The sequence below is a fragment of the Ruditapes philippinarum genome, unplaced genomic scaffold (assembly GCF_026571515.1).
Source record: "Ruditapes philippinarum isolate M1 unplaced genomic scaffold, ASM2657151v2 ctg900_1_1_1_1, whole genome shotgun sequence".
NCBI classification, from domain to species: Eukaryota; Metazoa; Mollusca; class Bivalvia; order Venerida; family Veneridae; genus Ruditapes; species Ruditapes philippinarum.
In genome coordinates, this window is record NW_026861770.1 from 108,678 (window position 1) to 135,974 (window position 27,297).

Sequence of the window (27,297 nt, forward strand, 5' to 3'; positions counted from 1 at the left end):
TAGGGAGTTACAAAGAATCTTAAAATACCTCCTAGGGGCGCAAAGAACTGCTAGGGAGGCACAAAGGACATTTATATACCTCCTAGGGCATTCTTATAATATATAGTAGTATGTTTAGTGAGAAAAAATGTATAATTTTAAGAAAAAAAATATAATTTTGGTAATAGACTTTATGTTTTTTCGATGAGTTGCCAGACAGCTAAGGACTGCTCAGGTACACAAAAGACTACTAGCGAGGCACAAAGGACCTTAAATAACTTCCTAGGGCATTTTTATATTATATTGTAGTAAGTTAATAGATAAAAAAATGTATTATTTTAAGAAAAAAATATAATTTTCGTGATAGAATTTATGTTTTCGATGAATTGGAGGACCGCTAAGGACTGCTTGGGAGGCACTAATGACCTTAAAATACCTCCTAGGGTCACAAAGGACTGCTAGGGAGGCACAAAGGACATTTATATACCTCCTAGGGCATTCTTATAATATTTGGTAGTATGTTTAGTGAGAAAAAATGTATAATTTTAAGAAAAAATAAAATTTTGGTGATAGAATTTATGTTTTTTCGATGAGTTGCCAGACCGCTAAGGACTGCTCAGGTACACAAAAGACTACTAGCAAGGCACAAAGGACCTTAAATTACTTCCTAGGGCATTTTTATATTATATTGTAGTAAGTTAATAGATAAAAAGATGTATTATTTTAAGAAAAAATATAATTTTGGTGATAGAATTTATGTCTTCGATGAGTTGCAGGACCGCTAAGGAATGTTAGGGAGGCACAAAGGACCTTAAAATACCTCCTAAAGCATTGTTTTAATACATGTTAGTATGTTTAATGACAAAAAATGTATAATTTTAAGAAAAAATTAAATTTTGGTGATAGAATTATGCTTTTGATGAGTTGCAGGACAGCTAAGGACTGCTAGGGAGGCACAAAGGACTGCTAGGGAGGCACAAAGGACCTTAAAATACCTCCTAGGGCATTCTTATGTATAATTTTAAGAAAAAATATCATTTTAGTGATAGAATTTATGCTTTCGATGAGTTGCCGGACCGCTATGGACCGCTAGGGAGGCACAAAGGGCATTAAAGGACCTCCAAAGAAATTCTTGTAATATATGGTAGTATGTTTAATGACAAAAAATGTATTACTTTAAGAAAAAATATAATTTTGGTGATAGAATTTATGTTTTCGATGAGTTGCTGGACCACTTAGGACTGCTAAGGGGCACAAAGGACTGCTAGGGAGGCACAAAAGACCTTAAATTAATAATAATTAGAGTGTAATAATTCTATTTAATTTTGTTTAGTGATCTTTCTTTTTTTTATGTATTTTGGTGTTGATTATTATGTTTTGGATGAGTAACAGGACTGCATAAGATGTGAAAATTGACTAGGTCTTTAAGTAAATGCTCTTATGTTAAGTGGTAATCAAATGTATAAAGAATATCACTGTAGTGAATGAAATTATATTATGAAGAATTGAAGAAGAACAATTTTAAGTTCAAAGGAAATCAGATGTAATAAATGATCAAATAAATAAATTTACCATGTTACTGGTGCTTATTGATAGTCTAACTATGAAAATGTTACAAAAATTGCCATTTTTTCCGGCAATTATGTAACAGTTGTCTGTAACATCCGTCCCTATCATCAGTATTAAATTTATATGAGCCGCGTCACGACAAAACCAACATAGTGCGTTTGTGACCAGCATGGATCCAGACCAGCCTGCGTATCCGCGCAGTCTGATCAGGATCCATGCTGTTCGCTATCAATTTCTCTACTTGTAATAGGGTTTGTAAGCAAACAGCATGGATCTTGATCAGACTGCGTGGATGCGCAGGCTGGTCTGGATCCATGCTGGTCGCAAAGCCATTATGTTGGTTTTGTCATGACGCGGCTCATATGGTGCTTACTAAATCTCACAAAGGGAGTTTTACGCTAAATCTCCAAAGCAACTGATATTATTTTTTTCTACGAAAATTATTTACATGAAATAGATTATATGTTACTCTAACCTTCAGTGGACCAACAATTTATCAACATAATATTAAAGCTAAAATGAAAATCGGACAAATATAAATATATATATATTATATTTTTATTTTTTTTGGTGTTTTCAAAATAAGGTACTGAAGTGGACAGATGTAACAGAAATGAGCAAATGATTCTTTTTTAATTTTACAAAAACACTAAACTTATCTTGTTCTTATGTTGTGTGATATGGAAGTAGTTAGCTTTGCAACTGTACATAGAAATATTTCACACTAAAATTAAATCAAAATAATCTTATCAGGATATATATTCACAGAAAACTATTAAAATAGGATATATAGAATGTTGAAGTGACATTGTGGTTAAAATTAGTCAATTGTTAAAACATAGATTCTTTAAGATCATTCTTTTTACTTCAATAATAAACAAATCATCTATCCCAGCCCCTCATAAAACAGTTGGATACAGACCAATTTCAGCCCCTCATAAAACAGTGGGATATGGATCCTAACTATATACAAACAGATGGGGCTGGCACATTATTGGAAGTTAACAAGCTGTATATTGGGAGCTGTGTATTGTATATTGGGATGTGTGATATATTACAAACCAGTGGGGGTGCCAATATAGGGTGATATACTTCAAAACAGTGGGAGGGACTTTCTGTTAGAGAATGCCTATTATTAAGTAAGCTGTAAATCAATTAAGTCTAAGGATCTATTGAACAGCATTTTTTTATTGGCCAAATATATAGTCAATGAAAAAAAACAACCCAAAAAACAAATATATTTCACCACCCTGAATAAAGTATTTGTCTCCATATTCCAGCACATGGTCATATCATTTGACCAATTTAATTATTATAAGAAATGGAAGAAGATCATAAGAAAAATGATTTTTATATATGGTTATGACCTCAGTAATGAAAAAGTGATAATAATCAAAATTTGTTTGTAAACAAAGTCCTAAAAAAATATTTTGAATCTGTAAATTTTAATGAATGATCAGCAGTCCATTTATACTGAAACATTAACATAGAGAACTATCAATACTGAGAAATAATGAACTTATAACACTGAATCATAATAACATCTTCAGATAATAATGTTACTGACATTTCACATAAATAAACTTAAAATTTCATCAATTGGTAGTAATTAATTACAACAATTTAAAAGCAGATCTGTAATTTATTAAATGAAAATTTTATTTGTTGGTATTTAGTAATTAGAAATTCAAGCTTATGAAAACTCATAATTTACTTCAGTCTGTATAATATCTATTAAAAAGATAAATCTGATTACATCACTATATATTATTTTGTAAATATATATAGAAAGGTACTGTCTGTATGATAATTTTCTTTAACACAATGGAAATACATTATCTGAAAATAAAGAATCTTCCTTTCATTATCAATGTTCTTATTTAATTCAGAACAGTTCATTCAAATGTCTATGCAACTTTTCATTTTGAAATACAAAAAGAAAGAAACTCCTTGATCAAGGAGCTTAATTCTATATATTTTTCCTGAAATTTGTTCTATTTGTTTACATTAATTGTACATTATGTACTATTTAAAGCATATAAAGCTATTATCATTATATTAAAACCAAAACCCCAGGAACTATGAGATTTGAACATCTAGTGTATTTCATTCCCCCCCCCCAAAAAAAAAATGTAACAAACGCCTCCCTGCAGCATGTAATTTGTAATTTCTGGGTTTTCTAACAAAAAATAATTAGAAAGTCATAGAATTTTTGATGTTTTTTTTAGGAAATGTGTTTGCATATTTGATTTAAGAATGATTTGGTGTATGTATCTTTTTTTAAGATTGACAATTTGCAGAATATTCGTCCAAATAGTTATCCTTTCTGTAATATTTTGAAAAAAAAATGTCCAAAAAGTTATCCTTTCTGACAATAAGGTACATTAAAACAACAAACATGGCCTTAATTAACTTTATTATTTGACATAGATGGTCCATTTACTGTGCAGAAGGGACAATTTGTTCAGCCAATATACACATTTTCAACATACATGTATATGAAAAAATGTGATTCATAAAGATATGTGTTTGTATATATATATTCTTTTTATATGTGCTTGTACATTTATAATATGTAAACTTGAATTTGTTTTGTCAGGATCTGTGTTCATGTATATAGATGTTTTGATACGTGTTTAAGACTGGCTTTATTATTGATATGTACTTGCTTGTATATAAATATGTATACTTGCATTTTTGTCAGGGTATGTCTTTGTATATAGATGTTATGATGTGTGTTAGAGACCGGCTTCATAAGTGATATATGCTTAAACATAAATATGTGTACTTGCATTTATTTTGTAATAATATATGTTTATATATAGATGTTTTGGTATGTGTTTAAAATCATAAAGCATAATTCTATCACCAAAATTATATTTTTTTTTTAAATTATACATTTTTTTTCATTAAACATACTACCATGTATTATAGGTATGCCCTCACAGGTATTTTAAGGCCCTTTGTACCTCCCTAGGAAATATTTTAAGGTCTTTTGTGCCTCCCTAGCAGTCCTTTGCGCACCTGAGCAGTCCTTAGCGGTCCTGCACCTCATCGAAAGCATAAATTCTATCACAAAAATTATATTTTTTCTTACAATAATACATTTTTGTCTATTAACTTACTACCATATATTATAAGAATGTTCTAGGAGGAATTTTAAGGTCCTTTGTGCCTCCCTAGCAGTTGTTAGCGCACCTGAGCAGTCCTTAGCGGTCCAGCAACTCATCGAAAGCATAAATTCTATCACCAAAATTATATTTTTTCTTAAAATTATACATTTTTTGTCACTAAACATACTACCATGTATTAAAGCAATTTAAAGGTATGCCCTCACAGGTATTTTAAGGTCCTTTGTGCCTCCCTAGGAAATATTTTAAGGTCTTTTGTGCCTCCCTAGCAGTCCTTTGCGCACCTGAGCAGTCCTTAGCAGTCCTGCACCTCATCGAAAGCATAAATTCTATCACAAAATATGACAAAAATTATAAATTTTTCTTACAATAATACATTTTTGTCTATTAACTTACTACCATATATTATAAGAATGTTCTAGGAGGGATTTTAAGGTCCTTTGTGCCTCCCTAGCAGTTGTTATTGCACCTGAGCAGTCCTTAGCGGTCCGGCAACTCATCGAAAGCATAAATTCTATCACCAAAATTATATTTTTTCTTAAAATTATACATTTTTTGTCACTAAACATACTACCATGTATTATAGGAATGCCCTCACAGGTATTTTAAGGTCCTTTGTGCCTCCCTAGGAAATATTTTAAGGTCTTTTGTGCCTCCCTAGCAGTCCTTTGCGCACCTGAGCAGTCCTTAGCGGTCCTGCACCTCATCGAAAGCATAAATTCTATCACAAAAATTATATTTTTTCTTACAATAATACATTTTTGTCTATTAACTTACTACCATATATTATAAGAATGTTCTAGGAGGGATTTTAAGGTCCTTTGTGCCTCCCTAGCAGTTGTTAGTGCACCTGAGCAGTCCTTAGCGGTGTGGCAACTCCTCGAAAACATAAATTTTATCATTAAAATTATATTTTGTCTTAACATAATACATTTTTTGTCACTAAACATACTACCATGTATTATAAAAATGCCCTAGGAGGTATTTTAAGGTCCTTTGTGCCTCCCAAGGAAATATTTTAAGGTCCTTTGTGCCTCCCTAGCAGTTGTTAGTGCACCTGAGCAGTCCTTAGCGGTCCGGCAACTCATCGAAAGCATAAATTCTATCACCAAAATTATATTTTTTCTTAAAATTATACATTTTTTGTCACTAAACATAATACCATGTATTATAGGTGTGCCCTCACAGGTATTTTAAGGCCCTTTGTGCCTCCCTAGGAAATATTTTAAGGTCTTTTGTGCCTCCCTAGCAGTCCTTTGCGCACCTGAGCAGTCCTTAGCAGTCCTGCACCTCATCGAAAGCATAAATTCTATCACAAAAATTATAAATTTTCTTACAATAATACATTTTTGTCTATTAACTTACTACCATATATTATAAGAATGTTCTAGGAGGGATTTTAAGGTCCTTTGTGCCTCCCTAGCAGTTGTTAGTGCACCTAGGCAGTCCTTAGCGGTCCGGCAACTCATGGAAGGCATAAATTCTATCACAAAATTTAATTTTTTCTTAAAATTATACATTTTTTGTCACTAAACATACTACTATGTATTATAGGTATGCCCTCACAGGTATTTTAAGGCCCTTTGTACCTCCCTAGGAAATATTTTAAGGTCTTTTGTGCCTCCCTAGCAGTCCTTTGCTTACTTGAGCAGTCCTTAGCAGTCCTGCACCTCAACTCTTCAAAAACATAAATTTTACCACTAAAATGATATTTTTTCTTAAAATAATACATTTTTGTCTATTAACTTACTACCATATATTATAAGAATGTTCTAGGAGGGATTTTAAGGTCCTTTGTGCCTCCCTAGCAGTTGTTAGTGCACCTGAGCAGTCCTTAGCGGTCCGGCAACTCATCGAAAGCATAAATTCTATCACCAAAATTATATTTTTTCTTAAAATTATACATTTTTTGTCACTAAACATACTACCATGTATTATAGGAATGCCCTCACAGGTATTTTAAGGTCCTTTGTGCCTCCCTAGGAAATATTTTAAGGTCTTTTGTGCCTCCCTAGCAGTCCTTTGCGCACCTGAGCAGTCCTTAGCGGTCCTGCACCTCATCGAAAGCATAAATTCTATCACAAAAATTATATTTTTTCTTACAATAATACATTTTTGTCTATTAACTTACTACCATATATTATAAGAATGTTCTAGGAGGGATTTTAAGGTCCTTTGTGCCTCCCTAGCAGTTGTTAGTGCACCTGAGCAGTCCTTAGCGGTGTGGCAACTCCTCGAAAACATAAATTTTATCATTAAAATTATATTTTTTCTTAACATAATACATTTTTTGTCACTAAACATACTACCATGTATTATAAAAATGCCCTAGGAGGTATTTTAAGGTCCTTTGTGCCTCCCAAGGAAATATTTTAAGGTCCTTTGTGCCTCCCTAGCAGTTGTTAGTGCACCTGAGCAGTCCTTAGCGGTCCGGCAACTCATCGAAAGCATAAATTCTATCACCAAAATTATATTTTTTCTTAAAATTATACATTTTTTGTCACTAAACATAATACCATGTATTATAGGTGTGCCCTCACAGGTATTTTAAGGCCCTTTGTGCCTCCCTAGGAAATATTTTAAGGTCTTTTGTGCCTCCCTAGCAGTCCTTTGCGCACCTGAGCAGTCCTTAGCAGTCCTGCACCTCATCGAAAGCATAAATTCTATCACAAAAATTATAAATTTTCTTACAATAATACATTTTTGTCTATTAACTTACTACCATATATTATAAGAATGTTCTAGGAGGGATTTTAAGGTCCTTTGTGCCTCCCTAGCAGTTGTTAGTGCACCTAGGCAGTCCTTAGCGGTCCGGCAACTCATGGAAGGCATAAATTCTATCACAAAATTTAATTTTTTCTTAAAATTATACATTTTTTGTCACTAAACATACTACTATGTATTATAGGTATGCCCTCACAGGTATTTTAAGGCCCTTTGTACCTCCCTAGGAAATATTTTAAGGTCTTTTGTGCCTCCCTAGCAGTCCTTTGCTTACTTGAGCAGTCCTTAGCAGTCCTGCACCTCAACTCTTCAAAAACATAAATTTTACCACTAAAATGATATTTTTTCTTAAAATAATACATTTTTTGTCACTAAATATACTACCTTGTATTATAAGAATGCCCTAGGAGGTATTTTAAGGTCCTTTGTGCCTCCCTAGCAGTCTTTTGTGTATCTGAGCAGTCCTTAGCGGTCCGGCAACTCATCGAAAGCATAAATTCTATCACAAAAATTATATTTTTTCTTACATTTACAATAATACATTTTTGTCTATTAACTTACTACCATATATTATAAGAATGTTCTAGGAGGGATTTTAAGGTCCTTTGTGCCTCCCTAGCAGTTGTTAGTGCACCTGAGCAGTCCTTAGCGGTCCAGCAACTCTTCAAAAACATAAATTTTACCACTAAAATGATATTTTTTCTTAAAATAATACATTTTTTTGTCACTAAACATACTACCTTGTATTACAAGAATGCCCTAGGAGGTATTTTAAGGTCCTTTGTGCCTCCCTAGCAGTCTTTTGTGTATCTGAGCAGTCCTTAGCGGTCCGGCAACTCATAAAATTTTCACCAAAATAATATTTTTTCTTAAAATTATAATTTTTTTTTCACTAAACATACTACCATGTATTATAAGAATGCCCTAGGAGGTATTTTAAGGTCCTTTGTGCCTCCCTAGTAGTCCTTTGTGGCTCCTTAGCAGTCCTTAGCGGTCCTTAGCGGTCCTTAGCAGTGTTTAGTAGGACCCCGATGATGAAACCTCACACCAGTTCACTTGCACCAGAGGCAGAGCTTCAAGTTGCTGTCAAATAATAATTTTGGTGACATAAATACATATGCTTAGGCAATAGGATTCAATGTGTTGATACAAGGAAATAAAATCACCAAGCACAAACCGCAAAAAAAAACACAGAATTTTATGGTTTGGAAAAAGAAGTAAATTGAGTCTGGAACATACGATACGTTATAGTACATCCCAGATTGAGACCATGGCATATCCAGGTACGTATATACGTACCTGGCATATCATAATATGAAATTAGGCAAAGCCTATGAACGGGGAAGTCGTTAAAAAAATCCTTTCATTCTTTCCGTTTTAAAGGTGTCATTCGATATTACATATACCGCTTCCGTTTTCACTCGGAACACTCGATGATTATTACTAATCCAAAAAGTTGAGATTTGTTCCGTTATCGGAATACCCCGCCTATTATCATTGACATACATTGTAAATGGCAGCGCCCAACTAGAACTGACACTGAAAATTTCATTGATAGGTATAGAATTCTATATATATTTTAATTGTTTTTTATTTGATTTTCTTTTAAATATTCATGTGTAGTCTATAGCCGGGCAAGCCAAAGCCCGGACCCGCTACGCGGGCCTGGTCTTTTGACTTCCCCGTATAAGGATATTTGTTTGTTTGTGTGTATGATGAAATTTTATTTCATCGCGTGAGCTTTCAAAATAGTATTCTCACGAGGGACGTAGCCATGCAGGGCTCTCATTTGGTAAAATTTGAGGCCGAATATCGGCCCCATTCCCCCACCGAAAAAAAGGGTTTTTTTTACCCTAAAACTGAAAAAAAATCCCCCTTGAAATTAATATTTAACGGGCATAGAAAACACCGATCGGCGAATATATATTCCGCGAACAGCAACCGGAAATTAGTACGTATTCAACGAACGGCAATCGGAAATTAGTACGTTTATATAAATAAGACGTTCTGGACAGTTTAGCATTACAAAATATCGCATAATTTCAAGTCTTACCGAAAAATTCCCTCTTGAATGAAAAATATTTGGAAATCAATTATCATGCAAAATTCCCCCCCTGCATTGACCCTGCCCCCAGTCTCAAAATGCTAACGAGAGCCCTGCCACGAGATGAAATAAAATTACATCTTACACAACAAACAAACAAGTTTTTGTTTAATTTTATGCTTAAAAACAAGTTAAAACGAAATTTCCTTGGTATTAACTTTAATATTAAAATCTTTTTTCCCCACTGGTAGCCTCTATTATGTACATGTATTAATTAGTCAAATTTCTCATCAAACACAATGATCCCACAAACACCCAAACTAAATTTTCTACTAAAAAACTGTACTCTGACTTAAAAAAAATCCAAACAAGATTCTCTAAATGTAACAACTCTCAAAGACCAAACAACAGGCTATCTTTAGAATCTAAAATCAAACAACTGCGACAAGGCCAATAAATTGAACACACAGTTCCAATCAGTTTTCTCCAGTGCCTCTTGACTGTCTCTTAAACAAACTTGCATGCAAAAACTCTATTACCTTGACCCCAAAAAATACTGTAAATACCCTCAAATGGATGATATATCTGTCAGCAAAAATGGGGTGCTGAAACTTCTTGCCAACCTAAAGATAGATACATATGCAGGCCCAGACCTTGTTAGGCGAACTGAGGAATGAAATTAAAGATATCATCACAATTCTGTTCCAAAAATCTTTATCCTCTGGTATAATTCCCTCTGACTGGACCAAAGCCTATGTTTGCATTATTTACAAAATAGGTGACAGCACAGATCCAGCCAATTATCGACCGATTTCATTAACTTGTATCCTTTGCAAAACGCTCGAACACATTGTCGCCTCACATCTCTCAGGGCTGGGAATCAAAACTGCGTCGTATCCTATAAAATGTAAACAAACGCCGCCATCTTGGAACGAAAAACGTATGTTTTTGTTTATAACTCTTTTTGTTGGAATTGACTGAAAACCAGATATATGTATTAACACGCTACACTATTTTCCGCTTCGTTCGGTATATGTTGCTTGCACAACTATTTTGTAAAACAAAAGTTATAGCGAACTTGCAACTCGAAGCGGGGGAGAATTTTTATGAAAATGTGTGGATACGACGCAGTTCATATTGCTTTATCTATCGTTTTTTCCTTCAAATCAATTATATATTTGTTTTCGAGTTCACCATAAACTTCGAAATATCATTTACTAAAATTTCATTAAAAAGAGATGTTTATTTTCTAAGAAAATAATGATTTTTACGAAATGATACGACGCAGTTGTAAATAAAATATGATACGACGCAGTTGTATTTTTGGCAGTATTTTCAACAGGGATAATTTTGGCAAATTATTTCTATTTTATGGAATAATCACTTGCGCTAGATAAAAAAGAACCCAGATTATTTGCGGTGTATAGCAATGTTATGTTGCTTTTGATTATTAAGAATACATTGTGTCATGTCCAATATAACATATAATTTGATAGTTTACATTGCGGAAGCTACTTTTCAGTTAAACATGAAGATGTTACCTAATTGATCATAATATCTGAAATAATTTCTTATATTTTCCTGTATGTTCAATATTATCCCTAATTTTTTTTCGCAAAAAAATGTAGAAATCTATTAACTTGAATTCATTTTGGCTAGCTACGCTCTAAGTTAACTGTGGTTCTGCATGTTCTGGGTAATGATTGCTTTTTTCGTGGTTTTCTTTTCAAACTTTCACTCTACACATTAGCTTTACAAGGGGCGAGGACCTCAGGTGCGCCTTTGAAAATTGTGCATTATTTCAGGCAAAATGCTTCACCTGCAGAGAACCATCGACATTTTGAAACTAGCTTGATAGGTTTTCCACATGAAAGAATAAAAAGTCCCTGGTGGTTTTCAAATTCATAGCAGTTCAGTTCAAGTGATTTGAATTCAGTAAACATAATCAGCTCGGCCTCGGTCGGACACACCTGTCTGATTTCTTTTTTCAAAAAAAATTGTTAACGTCAGCTGTACAAATAAGCAGTTTTTTTTATTAACTTCTGGTGTGAAGTTTTAAGATTATAAATATTTGAATTAATTATAAAGAGAATAACATTTAAATTTCTTATTTGGGTATGACTAACAGAGAAATTTTCAATGTAAACAGGGGGTAATCCTCCGTGAAGTCATTTTCTGAAAACTTTTGCTTAAGTTTTCAGGCAATTCATTTAACAAATAAAACATGACCTTGAGGGCAATATGCAAGTTTACGGACTGGTTGGTCAGACTGAGGAAGGTATATGGCCCGAAGCGCAGCTGAGGGACATAAACCTTCCTCAGTCTGACCAACCAGTCCGTAAACTTGCATTTTGCCCGAAAGGCCATGTTTTATTTGTTATATTATACCGAAATCTAAATCCTATCACCCCCTGGTTGTTTGCAGTCATTTTTTAGTATAATTTGCTTTTAAATAATAATTTAACTTGTTCAGTGTGTGAAATATCTCAAACCCTTGTTGGATTTTGTTTTATTATTTTTATGCGATGCAGGAAACAAGCCATCGTCGGATACCCACGGCCATAAACATGCAAGTTATGTGACATGTTTATCAATCGTGGGTATCCGACGATGCAAAGTAATGCTTCTTTAATATTCCATCTTTGTTAATCAAATTAAATTTTTAATTTTTTACTAGGCAAAAAAACCCGGACTTTAAAGAATTTCACAAACTGTATAAATAAGATTTATAATTAAGTTAAAGACAAATCATGAGTTTTGATAAACATGTCTCTGATAAAATGGCGAATCGCCTAGCCATTTTGACAGTTATCTGTTTGTGTCGTCGTGAAATTCGCACGTCGTAAAAGTTACGATTAAACGGTCTTCATAAGAATTATGGACCGCCCCCGGTCTGTATGCGGTTTATGGACCGGGTGACGTCATATTAAATATAGAAGGGCGTATGCAAATGAGGTATAATATTATCAAATAAAAATCACACTTTAGTATGAAGGTATGTTAAGATGTCATGTCTCTAGTCCAGTCTAAATTTTCTGTACTTCTTCAATACTGTTGTAAGATCATGTCTGCCTCTATCTGTATCAAATTTATCGGTGCACAGCGTAAAAATACTTTTGCAAAACGGACACCTTCTTTACAAAATAATTTGTAGTTGTATCATATATGTAACTCGATTTTGAAAATTTAAAGTTTTTGATGGAAAAGAATGATAATAATTGCAAAAATATATTGTAGCTTAACCATTTATAATATGATTTTAAAAATTTAATGTTCAGTTTCAAATAATCAATCTCATCTGTCCTCACCGATTATTAAGAAAATGAATACAATAAAATCGGCACGTAAAAGACATAAGTAATAAACTAATAACGGAATTGACTGAAATTATTGCTAATTACAAGTAACAAAGGTAGCTAAGGCATAGCTCTCTCCCGATAGCGAGAGACCTTTTCAAAATTTGTAATTCTTTCTCTTTTTTTTTAAAAAAAAAGGTCATTCCTGATTAATACAGGGTCCAGGAGAGGTTACACGGGAATATTGAATTTTGTATCAAAAATAGTAATCACTCCCATTTCGAACTCATGGGAACAAGTTTATAAGCATGCTAATAGAATAGAGAAAAACAGAATCCCTAAAGAAGGTCCAACACAACACAATTGAAAATGTTGCAGGCTCGGTTTGATTGAGCCTGTTCATGGACGGTACTGGAAAGTGCAAGTTACCGTCCACGCCCCCTAGCACCGGCTTAAGCAGAATTCAACATTTAACACGAAAATGGTGAAATTTTGAATTTAGAAACATCCGCAGATGTGTTCATACGGCGGTTACCATGGAACCTTCAATGTGACACAGTAGTGCCATTCCATGAAAAGCGGCGTATGGTCCCCAAGTAAAAGAATGCTTTTGCCCTAAACGAGAAAACAATGGGCGGAACTAAATAAAATAGAATTTTGAAAGGGGATCTGAGGTTAAGGCAACACTAGAAAACGTTGTCATATGGTTGTGCGATCACGTGTTTCAATGTACCGGTATATTGCATTAAATATTTGATACAGCTTTTCGGAATTTGTAGATGCTTATGATAGGTAATAAAATGCGACCGAAAAAACGTAGCCTTAATAGAATTGTATTACATTTCCATTTTTATGAAACCAATGAGTGACCTCTGCATTTGACTTAAGTCGTAAACAAGAAATGTGGTTGGACGTTATTAGCATACCTAGCACATAATTTAAATAGTTTACCAATATGCAGTCTGCAATGAAAATACAACTGCGTCGTATCATATTTTAATTTCAACTGCGTCGTATCATTTCGTAAAAATCATTAATTTCTTGAAAAATAAACATCTCTTTTTAATGAAAGTTTAGTAAATGATCCAAAATTATGTTTGGAAGTTTATGGTGAACTCTGAAAACAAGTATATAATTGATTTGAAGGAAAAAACGATAGATAAAGCAATATGAACTGCGTCGTATCCATACATTTTTATAAAAATTCTCCCCCGCTTCGAGTTGCAAGTTCGCTATAACTTTTGTTTTACAAAATAGTTGTGCAAGCAACATATACCGAACGAAGCGGAAAATAGTGTAGCGTTTTAATACATATATCTGGTTTTCAGTCATTTCCAACAAAAAGCGTTATTAACAAAAACATACATTTTCGCTCCAAGATGGCGGCGTTTGTTTACATTTTGTAGGATACGACGCAGTTTTGATTCCCAGCCCTGATCTCTCTTCACACTTCAGTAATCACAACATTCTCTTCCACCTTCAACATGGCTTTAGAGAAAAACGCTCATGTGAAACACAGCTTATTGAACTAACAGACTCCCTTGTCAACAACATCTCAGCAGGCAAAAAAACAGATCTTATTCTCCTTGACTTTAGCAAAGCCTTTGATAAAGTAAATCATCGTAAACTTCTCCTTACCCTTCAAGAAAACGGTGTCTCCACACAAATTCTCAATTGGACATGTTCCTCCTTCCTGATAGATCGGAGCCAAACTGTTGTACATGAAGATGAACACTCTACAGAAGTCCCTGTAAATTCTGGCGTCCCCCAAGGCTCCATCCTTGGCCCACTCTGCTTTCTGATCTACATGAATGAACTTTCATCTTCTGTCTCCAAGTCTCAGATTTGCCTCTTTGCTGATGACACTGTGGTTTACATTACTATAAACTTGTCCTAAGACTCACAATTCCTTCAGGAGGATCTCAAAAAGATGCAAATCTGGGAAAGGGAGTGGGACATGGAATTCAACCCCTCAAAATATCAAGTCCTTCACATCACTAAAAATAAAAAAGTCATCAACAACAAGTACTTCCTTCATGGCCAAGCTTTAACATCATTTCCTAGCTCAAAATACCTTGGCCTTGACTTGTCCACAGACATAAACTACAACACACATATCTTAAGAATTATATATTATGCAAATAAAACCCTAGGATTCATAAAACGAAATATTAATACAAAAAATGAAAAAGTAAAACAACTTAGCTTATAAATCCCTAGCAAGACCCCAGCTAGGATATGCATCAACTGTTTAGAGCCTCTACACACAATCAAACATCCAAAAATTAGAGATGGTCCAAAGATGAGCGATACACTGGGTAAAACAGGATTACTCCCCAGTCATCAGTTACAGAAAGATCTTGGCTGGCGTTCTCTCGAGCATCTCAGACTAGATTTAGACTTATTACGTTTTTTTTTAAATTTACCATAATCTAGTAGCCATAAGCCTTCCCACCTACATTAAAACTAAATCTAGGCTTACTAGACATATGCATCCCCTCTCTTTCCTTTAGGAAAATACAGGTTACATCAGACTACCATAAGTTCTCCTTCTTTCCCCAATGTATCACTAAGCGCTGAAAATTGTTTCCTTGAACGACTTTCAGCGTTAATCATTGTTGATGTTATCATTAAAAAGAGGTGAACGGCTGATGACGTTACTATAATTTTGATGATAGTCAAACTTAAATCCCCTATAACTTTAACTGAAAAGCATTTTTAAAGGTATGATTTGGAACTTTTAATGACGAAATGTTTACGTTCACGAATCATATGATAAAAGGATTTAAAAAATGAAAGTGAGTATTCATAATAGGACACAAAGTTACCTAGTATGAGGTCCCATAGAATAATCAATAATGAGATTGTAACAGTTTTATTCCCCTTTGTTGAAAATGACCATAGAAAATTATGACTAAAGTGCAAGTTCACTTCATAATGAAGCAAAGTTATCAGTATTTTTTACAGCACACTTCCGTCCCATAGCTTATGTCCTATCATATCTGTCTTATTACTTTCACCTATTCAGGCATGGAAGCTGAGGCAGCAGATCAGGGCTCGGTTGCTGTGAAGCCGGAAAAAAGTTCTTCACAAAAACCTGGGAAATCACAAGGAAAATCTCAAGAGTCGAGCAAGAAAAAAGAAAATCAGGCTAGTGCACAGAAGTCTGAAAAGAATAAAGAAGAATCAGTTGGAAAAGCATCAAAACAACAATCAACACCCAAAGGTAAGTCATCAGCTTTCTCCAATCATTGCTTTGTGGATTGAATCCCTTCTTATTTCTCTATGATGAATCCTGCATTGAATTTCAGTCAAGCCTCGAGAGCGCGTAACCAGGGTTAAGAGTTCTTCAGTTTTAAGCGAATGTAAATAAAAGAGTAAAATTTATATTTTTATGTAATTGAAAACAATATAAAGCAATTTCCTACTAGGAGTGCACACATGTACTATGTAGTGCATGTATATTGAATTTTTAACAAAACAAAAGGCCTCAATTTGGGAACTTTATCATTATGAATGGCCCATGTATTTATGTATGAAATGTTTAAAAGGAAAATATATTATTCAATAGATACTATTCTTTTTATGCCCCCGAGCATATAGTGATTGAACCGTCTGTTCGTCTGTCCGTACGAGGTTAACCTAGAACGGCAAGTTGGATTTTTCTTAAGTTCTACCTGTACCAATGGCTTCTAAGTTTACACACTTACTAATCGATACAAAGTACATGATCTGGGCAAGTTACATAACTCTGGCTTTCATATTTACCAAGTTATGGCCCTTTTCAGCACTTAGAAAATGAATAATGGTTAACCTAAAACGGCAAGTTGGAAATATCTTAAGTTCTATCTATACTAATGGCTTTATAATTTCCACACTTACTTATCAATACAAAGTACATGATATTGCCAAGTTATATAACTGTGTCATCCATATTTCCCAGTTATTTAACTTTGAAAATTGTCTGGTTAACCTATTTCGGCAAGTTGGATTTATCTTAAATTTCTCCTAATTGCTTAATTTCTTTAATGATATCTTTCATATTTAGTAGGTGGATACCTTTGATGGTCCTCTAATTTTTTGTGGAGTAAGCGGTCTCTAGGGTCAAGGTCAAGGTCACTGGTTTAAAAAATAAATATAAACATTTTTGCTCATACAGCCTTTATATTTTAGTTGATGTTTTAGTTTAATACAAACATGGGAGGTCCTCCTTCTTTGGGTGTAGTAAGGGGTCATTTGGGTCAAGGTCAATGTTACCAATGTCAAGGTCACCAATGTTAAAATTGATTTTTACATTTTTACAGATGTATTGACCTTATTCTATAGACAGATGTTATTTATAATTGATAGAAACATAAACTTTGATGGAGTTAGTGGTCAGTTGGGTCAAGGTCACCAGTTCTAAAAATAGATTTTTACACATTTGCTCATACAGCCTTTATTAAGTGACAAATATATTTTATATTTGGTAGGAAGATATATATTTTATATTTGGTAGGAAGATAACTTGCATGGTCATCATTATACCCCCACAAACGAAGTTTAGGGGGGTATATAGGAGTCAGCTTGTCGGTCGGTCGGTCCACATCATGGTTTCCGGACGATAACTAGAGTTTGGAATGAGGTATTGTAATCAAACTTGGTATATAGCAACCTTATGTGGAAACTCTGGTTGGTATTGCATTTGGACCCCCTGGGGTCAAGGTCACTGTTACTAAAAATAGAAAAATGGTTTCCGGACAATAACTAGAGTTAGGAATGAGATATTGATATCAAACTTAACATATAGCAAGCTTATATGAAGACCTGGGTTGGTATTGCATTTGGGCCCCCTTGGGTCAAGGTCAAGGTCACCGTTACTAAAAATAGAAAAAATGGTTTCCGGACAATAACTTGAATTAGGAATGAGATACTGTAATCAAACTTGGTGTATAGCAAGCTTATATGAAGACCTGGGTTGGTAATGCATTTGGACCCCCTGGGGTCAAGGTCAAGGTCACTGTTACTAAAAATAGAAAAATGGTTTCCAGACAATAACTAAAGTTAGGAATGAGATATTGTTATCAAACTTGGCGTATATAAGCAAACTTCTATGAAGACCCTGGTTGGTATTGCATTTGGGCCCCCTGGGGTCAAGGTCAAGGTCACCGTTACGAAAAATAGAAAAATGGTTTCCAGACAATAACTTGACTTAGGAATGAGATACTGTAATCAAACTTTGTGTATAGCAAGCTAATATGAAGACCTGGGTTGGTATTGCATTTGGACCCCCTGGGTCAAGGTCAAGGTCACCATTAAGAAAAATAGAAAAATGGTTTTCGGACAATAACTAGAGTTAGGAATGAGATATTGTTATCAAACTTGGCGTATATAAGCAAACTTCTATGAAGACCCTGGTTGGTATTGCATTTGGGCCCCCTGGGGTCAAGGTCAAGGTCACCGTTACGAAAAATAGAAAAATGGTTTCCAGACAGTAACTTGACTTAGGAATGAGATACTGTAATCAAACTTTGTGTATAGCAAGCTAATATGAAGACCTGGGTTGGTATTGCATTTGGACCCCCTGGGGTCAAGGTCACCATTAAGAAAAATAGAAAAATGGTTTCCGGACAATAACTAGAGTTAGGAATGAGATATTGTTATCAAACTTGGTGTATAGCAAGCTTATATGAAGACCTTGGTTGGTATTGCATTTGGGCCCCCTTGGGTCAATGTCAAGGTCACCGTTAAGAAAAATAGACAAATGGTTTTCGGACAATAACTAGAGTTTGGAATGAGATATTGTAATCTAATTTGGTGTATAGGAAGCTGATATGAAGACCTGGGTTGGTATTGCATTTGGACCCCCTAGGGTCAAGGTCACTGTTACAGTGTTACTAAAAATAGAAAAATGGTTTCTGGACAATAACTAGAGTTAGGAATGAGATATTGTAATCAAACTTGGTGTATAGCAAGCTTATTTCGAGACCCAAGTTGCGATTACAATTAATTGAAATATTTCTGTGTACACAGTTGATAGTTTGTGTTCAAATTTTTCTTCAGACTACTTATTTTTCAAAAAGTTCAAGTTGCGGGTGGGGGTATTAATCACCTTCAGTGATAGGTCTAGTTTTGATTGGGGTAGGGATCAGTGGCTCAAGGTCACTTGTGCTAAAAATAGATTTTTACACTTTTGCCCATACAGCTTTTATTTATTGACAGATGTATTTCGTATTTGGTAGGAAGATAACTTGCATGGTATTCTTCCTTTGGATGGAGTAAGGGGTCAGTTGGGTCAAGGTCACCAGTGCTAAAAATAGATTTTTACACTTTTGCCCATACAGCTTTTATTTATTGACAGATGTATTTCATATTTGGTAGGAAGATAACTTACATGGTATTCTTCTTTTGGATAGAGTTAGGGGTCAGTTTGGTTAAGGTCACCTGAGTGCTAAAAATAGATTTTTACACTTTTGCCCATACAGCCTTTATTTAATGACAGATGTATTTCATATTCTGTAGGAAGATAACATGCATTAAGTTGAATATTTTTCATCTTCACAAGTCAGAGCAATGACTTGGCAACTTATATTTTTCACAATTACAAAATGCTATGACTTTGTCATTAGCTATATTACTTGTGTTTTACAATTTTTTGGCAATTTTTCTGTCCTTAACTGAGTGAATGGGTAAACATTTTTTGAAATATTGCTACTGACAAGAATCTGAGCCGGGGGCATTTGTGTTTAACAAACACGTTCTTGTTTTTAAATGTGATGTTTTTAAATGTATATGTTTTATTGTTTAAAAGGAGCTAAGCAGGGTATTGAATCTAAGCAAGGTAATGAATCAAAGGAAGGAAGTGTGGCTAGCAGTGGTGATGGCAGTCAACAACTTAGTAAAGCTCAACTTAAAGCTATGAGAAGAGAAAAACAGGTACTGTATTCTCCTTATTTAAGTCCCTGGAGGTCCTGCAAAACACCAGGCTGCTTTTATTTCAGATATTTTCTGTACTTGAAACTATTGTGGTATGTTGTGCAGTACAAAGCAAGAACTATAGGGTAGATAGATAAAAAGTAATTTTGCATTGATAGGGTGTGATAGTCTGTTACAAATTGTTTAATTTTCAAGGCCAATTGTGCTGACCTTTGGTAAAATGAGTGCCCTGGGTTATATTACCATATACCCTTACAATTGGCCACTTGGAATTATGTTTATATATTGCGAAAAGTTCTATATGTATGAGTACTAGAGGTTTCATTCTATATTGAACTATCTGTACTGGTGGTAGTTTTTATAGTTCACTGAATATCAACTAGATGATGACCATAAGCCACTCTGAATATTCCGGAGCACAGTTCAACCACTGCCTCTACCTATAGTAATTAAAGTTTTACCTTTTAAGGAAGCACAAAGGGCAGCAAAGAATAAAGCCAAAGATGAGAAGACCACAGCTGCTGCCCAGAAGAAAGAGCAAGCTGTGCGTGTACCAGACAATGTTAAGGCAGATGTTCCAGAAACACAGAAACGTGTTGCAAAAAAGCTTGAGAAACAACAAATTCCAAAAAGAACGTCGGCACAGAGGAAAGTCCGCCTGTTTAATCATCTACAGCAGTATGAAAGGGAAGTTTCTCTTACACAGTCACTACAGTAGGTTTTTTTTTAAATTTTTCATGTGTTTAAACTGAATATATTGAAACTAATGTTAAACACATGATACTCTTAAAATAAAAATAATTAAGTATCTAACTTTTATGTTAAGTTAAGACTCCGATTTATTTGATTAGTTTATATTAGATACCTACATTGTATATTATTTGTTGAAAACATTTTTGACTGGTGACATAAATGGTTGTTTGTATATTTAACCTACGTCATGAAGGTTATATTACAAACAGCCCTTTATATACAGCCAAGAATCAGAAATTAAATTAAATGAAAATTCATCATACAGGAAACTTCCTTTATTTGAGAAAAAAAGTATTTTGATTTATAAATCAACATGTATATAGTTTATATAGATGTCTTGATTACCTCAATGAAAATTGACAATACAAACGTGCAGTATCTTCAACATATATCTTTAAACTTTTGCTAGTATTTAATATACAGACCTTTGTTTAAACTAAAGACAATCTCTTTGACAATTTTTTGTAAAACAAGTCTTGCATTGCAAAATTGCATGATTAACTAAAAATGTTATGAATCCAGTTCATATACATGTATGTGATTCTGTAAAACTGAGGCTAGACAAAGATGTATTGTAGTAAAAGTTATTTTCTTTTGACAGATTTTCAAGTGGGGGAATTCATCCAGCAATTATACGTTTAGGTCTACAGTATGCTGAGGGAGTTATCAGTGGATCAAATGCAAGATGTATAGCTCTCTTAGCAGCTCTCAAAATGGTTAGTTCCTCTGTCTTTAACACTTAAGCCAGCGCCTTTTCCAGCTATTTTGAGGAATATTCTGCATAAATTTGGAAAAATTATTTGACATCTTTGGAAATTTGAAAAGTTGAAAATCTACCATATTCATGACTTTTTAGATTTTTAACATGTTTATGTGCATATAATCTGTCACTTCTCTCTAAAAAAAGTAAACAATTAGTTATTCTCAAAACTGAGGCTGCTGTTTGGAATTTGTTTTTGGAGTTGTGAAGAGGCTATTTTGGTGTGGTGGTGGTGGTGTTGGTAGTTTTCATTCCGGATCACGACAGTAAGCCACATTGAATTCACCAGTTCAACCACCGCATTGTTCCTAGGCAGGCTGTCAAGCAGTTTACCAGTACTAGTTGCCTTCACTTTGGCAAGGAACTGAAATTTCTGTACATGCCAGAGCAGAGGTACAGTGTAAATTATCATAGAAAGGATTTCATGATCAATCACAACGAAAGTGACCTTCGCCGTACGGAAACCTAGGTCACCCGATTCACAGTCCAACACTCTACCTATTGAGCTAACTGGAAGGCTAGGCTAATTTGGTTTGGGAATTGGGCCTTATATATGGCTTCTGATGATAGGGTGAAAATGTTCTGTAACCTGCTTGATCCAGGTAGTAATGAGCCTTTGTAACCAGTATAGAGCCCCTCAAGTCTATTTGTAAAATACTTGATAAATTACAAGTTTCTGATAATTTTTCTTTGCTATCAAGATTATTTACTTAACCCCAGGCCAATGGGTTTAAACCCAATGGCTGCTTCATAATTATGTAACCAGTACTTGTTTGTTCCAGGAAGCCGACTTTAGAGTTGTTCCAATAAGATGAAAACTTTCTTCAAATAAATCTTGTTTTAACTGAACCTATGATGTTTTGTTTCGTTTTCTTAGGTTATAAATGACTATAGTACACCTCCAAAAGAAGAGCTGTGTAGAGATCTGGGAACTAAAATCAAACCATACATAAGGTACGCCCTTTATCATTATACTTATTATCTTATACTCTTTATTGTTATTTAGTCTTTATCATTATATGGAGGGGTATCTTTGGCCAAGTGGTAAAGTGGTGTTGACTTCAAACCATTAGCTTCTCACTGCTGTGGGTTTTAATCCAGCAAGGGACTTTTAGATTCTTTCATGTGAGTGGTTCTACTCAGGTGCCTGCTTGTGCATGGAATGATGCTTGGAGGGGAACCTGACAACTACCTCCATCAGTAAAAGCTTGAAAGTTGCAATATTATGATCTTTATAGTGTTGGTACGATATGAAACCCAACCAACCATTGAAAATACAATGTTATCTGTGAAATATAATTTATAATTTATATCACATACTTTATATAACCTTCTTTAACAAAAGTTTACATGTAATTTTTCACATATTGAAAATAATAATGAAAGGAAAAGGCATGACGTCCATGGCTTTGAGTAGGAAAAATGAATTTGATTCTCTTTTATTTTGCATAGATTAAGCTTAATAAGAAAACTAAATTGCCATTTCTTAAATTTGGCCTAAAATAAGCTTAAGAAACTCATTTCACATTTCTTAAATTTGGTTAATGATAATTGTAGTTAACATTTTGTCTATCACCTGCAATGAGATTTAATATTCATTTTATTATACAAATATAATCAATATTTAAGATAAACATCTCAAACATTACATATACAGTGTATATATATAGAGGACATTGAATGAGTGTAAGTTTAATACTAAATTTATTGAACAAGTTGAATAAAGTATTATGCAAGCCTCTGGCAAGCATAATATTATTTTATTGAAGGAGTTCAATAAATGTAGTATTAAACTTACACAAATTTAATATTCTTTATTTCACATACCAAAAACAAAGATTGTTTAAAGTAAAAGAGAACCATTTTTCATTGACTAACATTTAGTGTGTCTTGACGTTATGTTTATATAATGCAAAAGACGTAGTGGTGCAAATACCATATTTACGGAGTCGCAAAATCGGCACGGGTACATGATAAATATATGTAAACACTAAACATCAGTAGCCTATGCACATGTAAGGGACCATTTGGTAATATCATCAGGTCAATAAGTGATGTTGTTATGTGACATATAGATTGATGTTGTTATGTGACATATGGATTGATGTTGTTATGTGACATATGGATTAATGTTATGTGACATATGGATAAATGTTGTGTGACATATGAATTAATGTTATGTGACATGGATTAATGTTATGTGACATATGAATAAATGTTATGTGACATATGAATTAATGTTATGTGACATAAGAATTAATGTTATGTTACATATGAATTAATGTTATGTGACATATGAATTAATGTTATGTGACATGGATTAATGTTATGTGACATGGATTAATGTTATGTGACATATGAATTAATGTTATGTGACATATGAATTAATGTTATGTGACATATGAATAAATGTTATGTGACATATGAATACATGTTATGTGACATATGAATTAATGTTATGTGACATATGGATTAATGTTATGTGACATATGGATTAATGTTATGTGACATATGGATTAATGTTATGTGACATATGAATTAATGTTATGTGACATATGGATTAATGTTATGTGACATATGAATTAATGTTATGTGACATATGAATTAATGTTATGTGACATATGGATCAATGTTATGTGACATATGGATCAATGTTATGTGACATATGGATTATTGTTATGTGACATATGGATTGATATTTCAGTTTCCTTAACCAGTGTCGCCCACTGTCTGTGAGTATGGGAAATGCTATCAAGTATGTAAAGTGGCATATAGCACACACATCTGGTACTCTGACTGATAGAGAGGTAAATTTATATGAATACTCTTAAAGGAGCTCCACTGAGGTCAAAAATCCTGAAAACATAAAATTTAAAAATTCTTATATAGATCAAGTGAAGCTTACAAAATTGAAAATTATGCAAAAGGAAGTAAAGAAATACATGTATGTACAGAATTAAATGAAAATCAGTTTTTTTTTATGTGTGTAATTCTTGACCCAATTTGAGTGAAAAGCTTTGTAATGTTTTCGTAACAGTTTTCTTAGCAACTAATTATCACAGCCTCTTGATGTTTGGTATACAGCATTTACACTTGGTCCCATACCGTAATATTCAATTTCAGGTCTGTCGCTATTCCACTTCCTGTTTACCAACTTAGTTAAATTTCCGACAAATTTTTGACATTAATGGTGATATTAATGTTTAATGGTAAACATCACAGCATCATGATATTTGGTATACAAATGTAACCTGGCCATTTCTGGCTTTGACCCATTTTTGGGTCATTTTGTACAATAAAATTGAGGATTCTGAAAAATGGACTGAAAGAATGATCTGACAATTTGCACATAAGTTATTTGTCCACTCAGACCTACATCAAGGGAAACACAAACCTCAGCAAAAATATTTTCTGTCATGTCAAAAAACCTGAGAGAGGTCCCTTTAATGTTTGAATGTTATGCTTTGACCCCCCTGATAAATAAGAAATAAGGTTTGTTTCATAACATTACTTATCAAACCTTTAAAAATTTAAAATGCATTGAATTTTAGAAAGGTACAATTCTGTTTTTTTAGAAAGTTGTATTTTGAATTAATATATTCCTTTTGGAATACCTTCTTTATGTTACTAATATGCCTGACAAAATATCACTATAGAGGTGCTTGCTTCACAATTGGGCTTCAACAAAGGAGCCGCGTCATGACAAAACCAACGTAATGCGTTTGCAACCAGCTGGGATCCAAACCAGCCTGCGCAGTCTGATCAGGATTCATGCTGTTCGCTATCAGTTTCTCTACTTGTAATAGAGTTGGTTAGCCAACATCATGGATCCTGATCAGACTGCGCGGATGTGCAGGCTGGTCTGGATCCATGTTGGTCGCAAATGCACTATGTTGGTTTTGTCGTGACGAGGCTCAAATATTTTTGACCTAATTAGTATCATATTTTGTTGTTGTTTTACAGGCTAAGCAGCAGCTGTATGATGTGATAGATGATTTTCTAAGGGAGAGAATCATACTGGCAGCCCAAGCCATTTCTACAGAAGCTTCGTCTAAAATATCTGACGGGGATGTCATTCTAGTCTATTCATGGTTTGTTGAAGATTATACTGTTTAATTGGTGTATTGTTTCAGGATTTGTGTCAGTTATAACGGTTTTTCCTTAACCCTGTACCTACACTGTACCTACTGAAACTGGTAGTGATTAGCCATTGCCACCAATGGAGAATGAACCTCCATAGAGTCTGACCAGGCTTTATACTTCTAGCAGCTCAATTTTTGTATTTTGTTAATGAAACCCCCTTAAAATTCAAATGGACCACCACCCAAATTCAAAGCGGGCAAGTCCATTTCAGCAGTTCAGTGGGTTAGGGGAAAAAAATGAATGAAAAGTTAAACCTGGAACTGAAATACTGTAACATTGCAAATAAATGCTAGATCTAATATGTGTATAAATAAGGTGTCAAATGGACCACCACCCAAATTCAAAGCGGGCAAGTCCATTTCAGCAGTTCAGTGGGTTAGGGGGAAAAAATGAATGAAAAGTTAAACCTGGAACTGAAATACTGTAACGTTGCAAATAAATGCTAGATCTAATATGTGTACAAATACTTCTTTTCTTGCTTGTCTTTAGTAACTCATAATAATTAATGTTTGGCCTCATTTTTCACAACCAGTTTATTTCATATAATTTCCATGTTATTTCTTTCAGTTCATCATTAGTAAGAAGAATACTATGTGATGCGCATAAACAAGGGAAACAATTCAGGGTGATAGTTGCTGACAGTCGACCTAAAATGGAGGGTAATTCATGAAAAATGTTGTTATTTCATGCTTTACAATTAACTTCGTTAGATAAATAAAGCTATCCTTTATATATTAAATGTATGCATGCATGTATAAGACATTGTAGTTAAGTCATTTAAAGTGTGGATTAATACACAATATTCTCAAAGGACTATTTTACTTATAGTATAGGTTATCAGAACAATTCAAGTTACTTGATATGGTCACAGTGTTTTCAACAATTCAGGGTACAGACAACATTCAATGATAAAAATCAAGCATTTTTTAGCTTGACTATTCAAGCAATAGAGAGGGCTGTTGTACTTGCCCCAGTGTTGCAATCACTGTCTCATTTTGTTAGTTTTGGTGTGCAAATTAGTATATTCAAAACTACTAAATAGGTTGTAACTTCACACACTTGTTATCTGTGATTATCTGTCATGTAGGGCACAAGTCCCATATCTTTTTACAGAGTTATGTCCCTTTTCTTAAGGGTAAAATAAGTTTCTGTTTATTGACATGTTATGAGTCATTTCTGTAGATAGGAAGCATTAAGGCTAAGTTAAATCTCTTAATTTGTACAGTTGACAACAGTTTTACTCAACAGATCATTTTTTTAGGTTTTCATAAAAGTTTATACAAACTTGGAAGCATGCCAGCTGCTTCAATGTAATTAATATAATTTTGTTTCAGGTAAAGAATGTTTGCGAAGATTGGTGAAAGAAGGAATTAAATGTTCATATGTTCTTATAAATGCTGTCTCTTATGTCATGTCTGAGGTAAGGACTTACTTTAACACGTACCATGCTTGAATGAAAAGTGATTAACCTTTTCCACACCAGTATAGAATCAGACCAGCTTGCTTGTCCGTGTAGTCTGACCAGGCTTTTTACTGTAGGAAGCTCAGTTTTTGTATTTTGATATTGAAATCCCTTAAACATTGAATGGAATTTTTCAAATTAACAACAAGTCAGATCTATTACACAAATTTAGCAGGCTAAGTGTTAATATCTGAATCACTAATTGTATGTTGCTGTCATGTCTGATTATTAATCGAAATTTTTAACAGAAAAAGTGGAGCTATTGTCATAAACCTCTCGTTGACTTTGGTTACTTTTTTCATTAGAATTTTCTCAGAAATTATCTGATGTCTTCAAAGTTTGTATACTTGTTCACTGTCATCATGTGAAAATGGTGAATAATTCTAACATTGCATTTTTATGCTCCCCAAAAAATTTCGGGGGAGCATATAGTCGGCGCCTTGTCCGTCTGTCCGTCTGTCTGTCCGTCCGTTTTCTTGTCCGGAGCATAACTTGAAAACCCTTGGAGATAATTTGTTTAA

At 33.9% G+C, this 27,297-nt stretch overlaps 1 protein-coding gene across 2 annotated transcripts in view; it reads left to right on the top strand.

Moving 5' to 3' along the window:
* The window catches only part of LOC132716760 (translation initiation factor eIF-2B subunit delta-like), a 32,555-nt gene that overhangs the window by 1,722 nt on the left and 3,536 nt on the right, over window positions 1-27,297 (top strand). For both annotated transcript variants that reach the window (XM_060700094.1, XM_060700095.1), the window contains exons 2-10: window positions 15,772-15,969; window positions 19,534-19,658; window positions 20,128-20,372; window positions 21,013-21,127; window positions 22,049-22,125; window positions 23,876-23,978; window positions 25,135-25,262; window positions 25,882-25,973; window positions 26,649-26,734. In XM_060700094.1, the coding sequence (XP_060556077.1) occupies window positions 15,774-15,969; window positions 19,534-19,658; window positions 20,128-20,372; window positions 21,013-21,127; window positions 22,049-22,125; window positions 23,876-23,978; window positions 25,135-25,262; window positions 25,882-25,973; window positions 26,649-26,734 (1,167 nt within the window). In that variant the 5' untranslated portion in view covers window positions 15,772-15,773. The remainder of the gene's footprint in view (window positions 1-15,771; window positions 15,970-19,533; window positions 19,659-20,127; window positions 20,373-21,012; window positions 21,128-22,048; window positions 22,126-23,875; window positions 23,979-25,134; window positions 25,263-25,881; window positions 25,974-26,648; window positions 26,735-27,297) is intronic.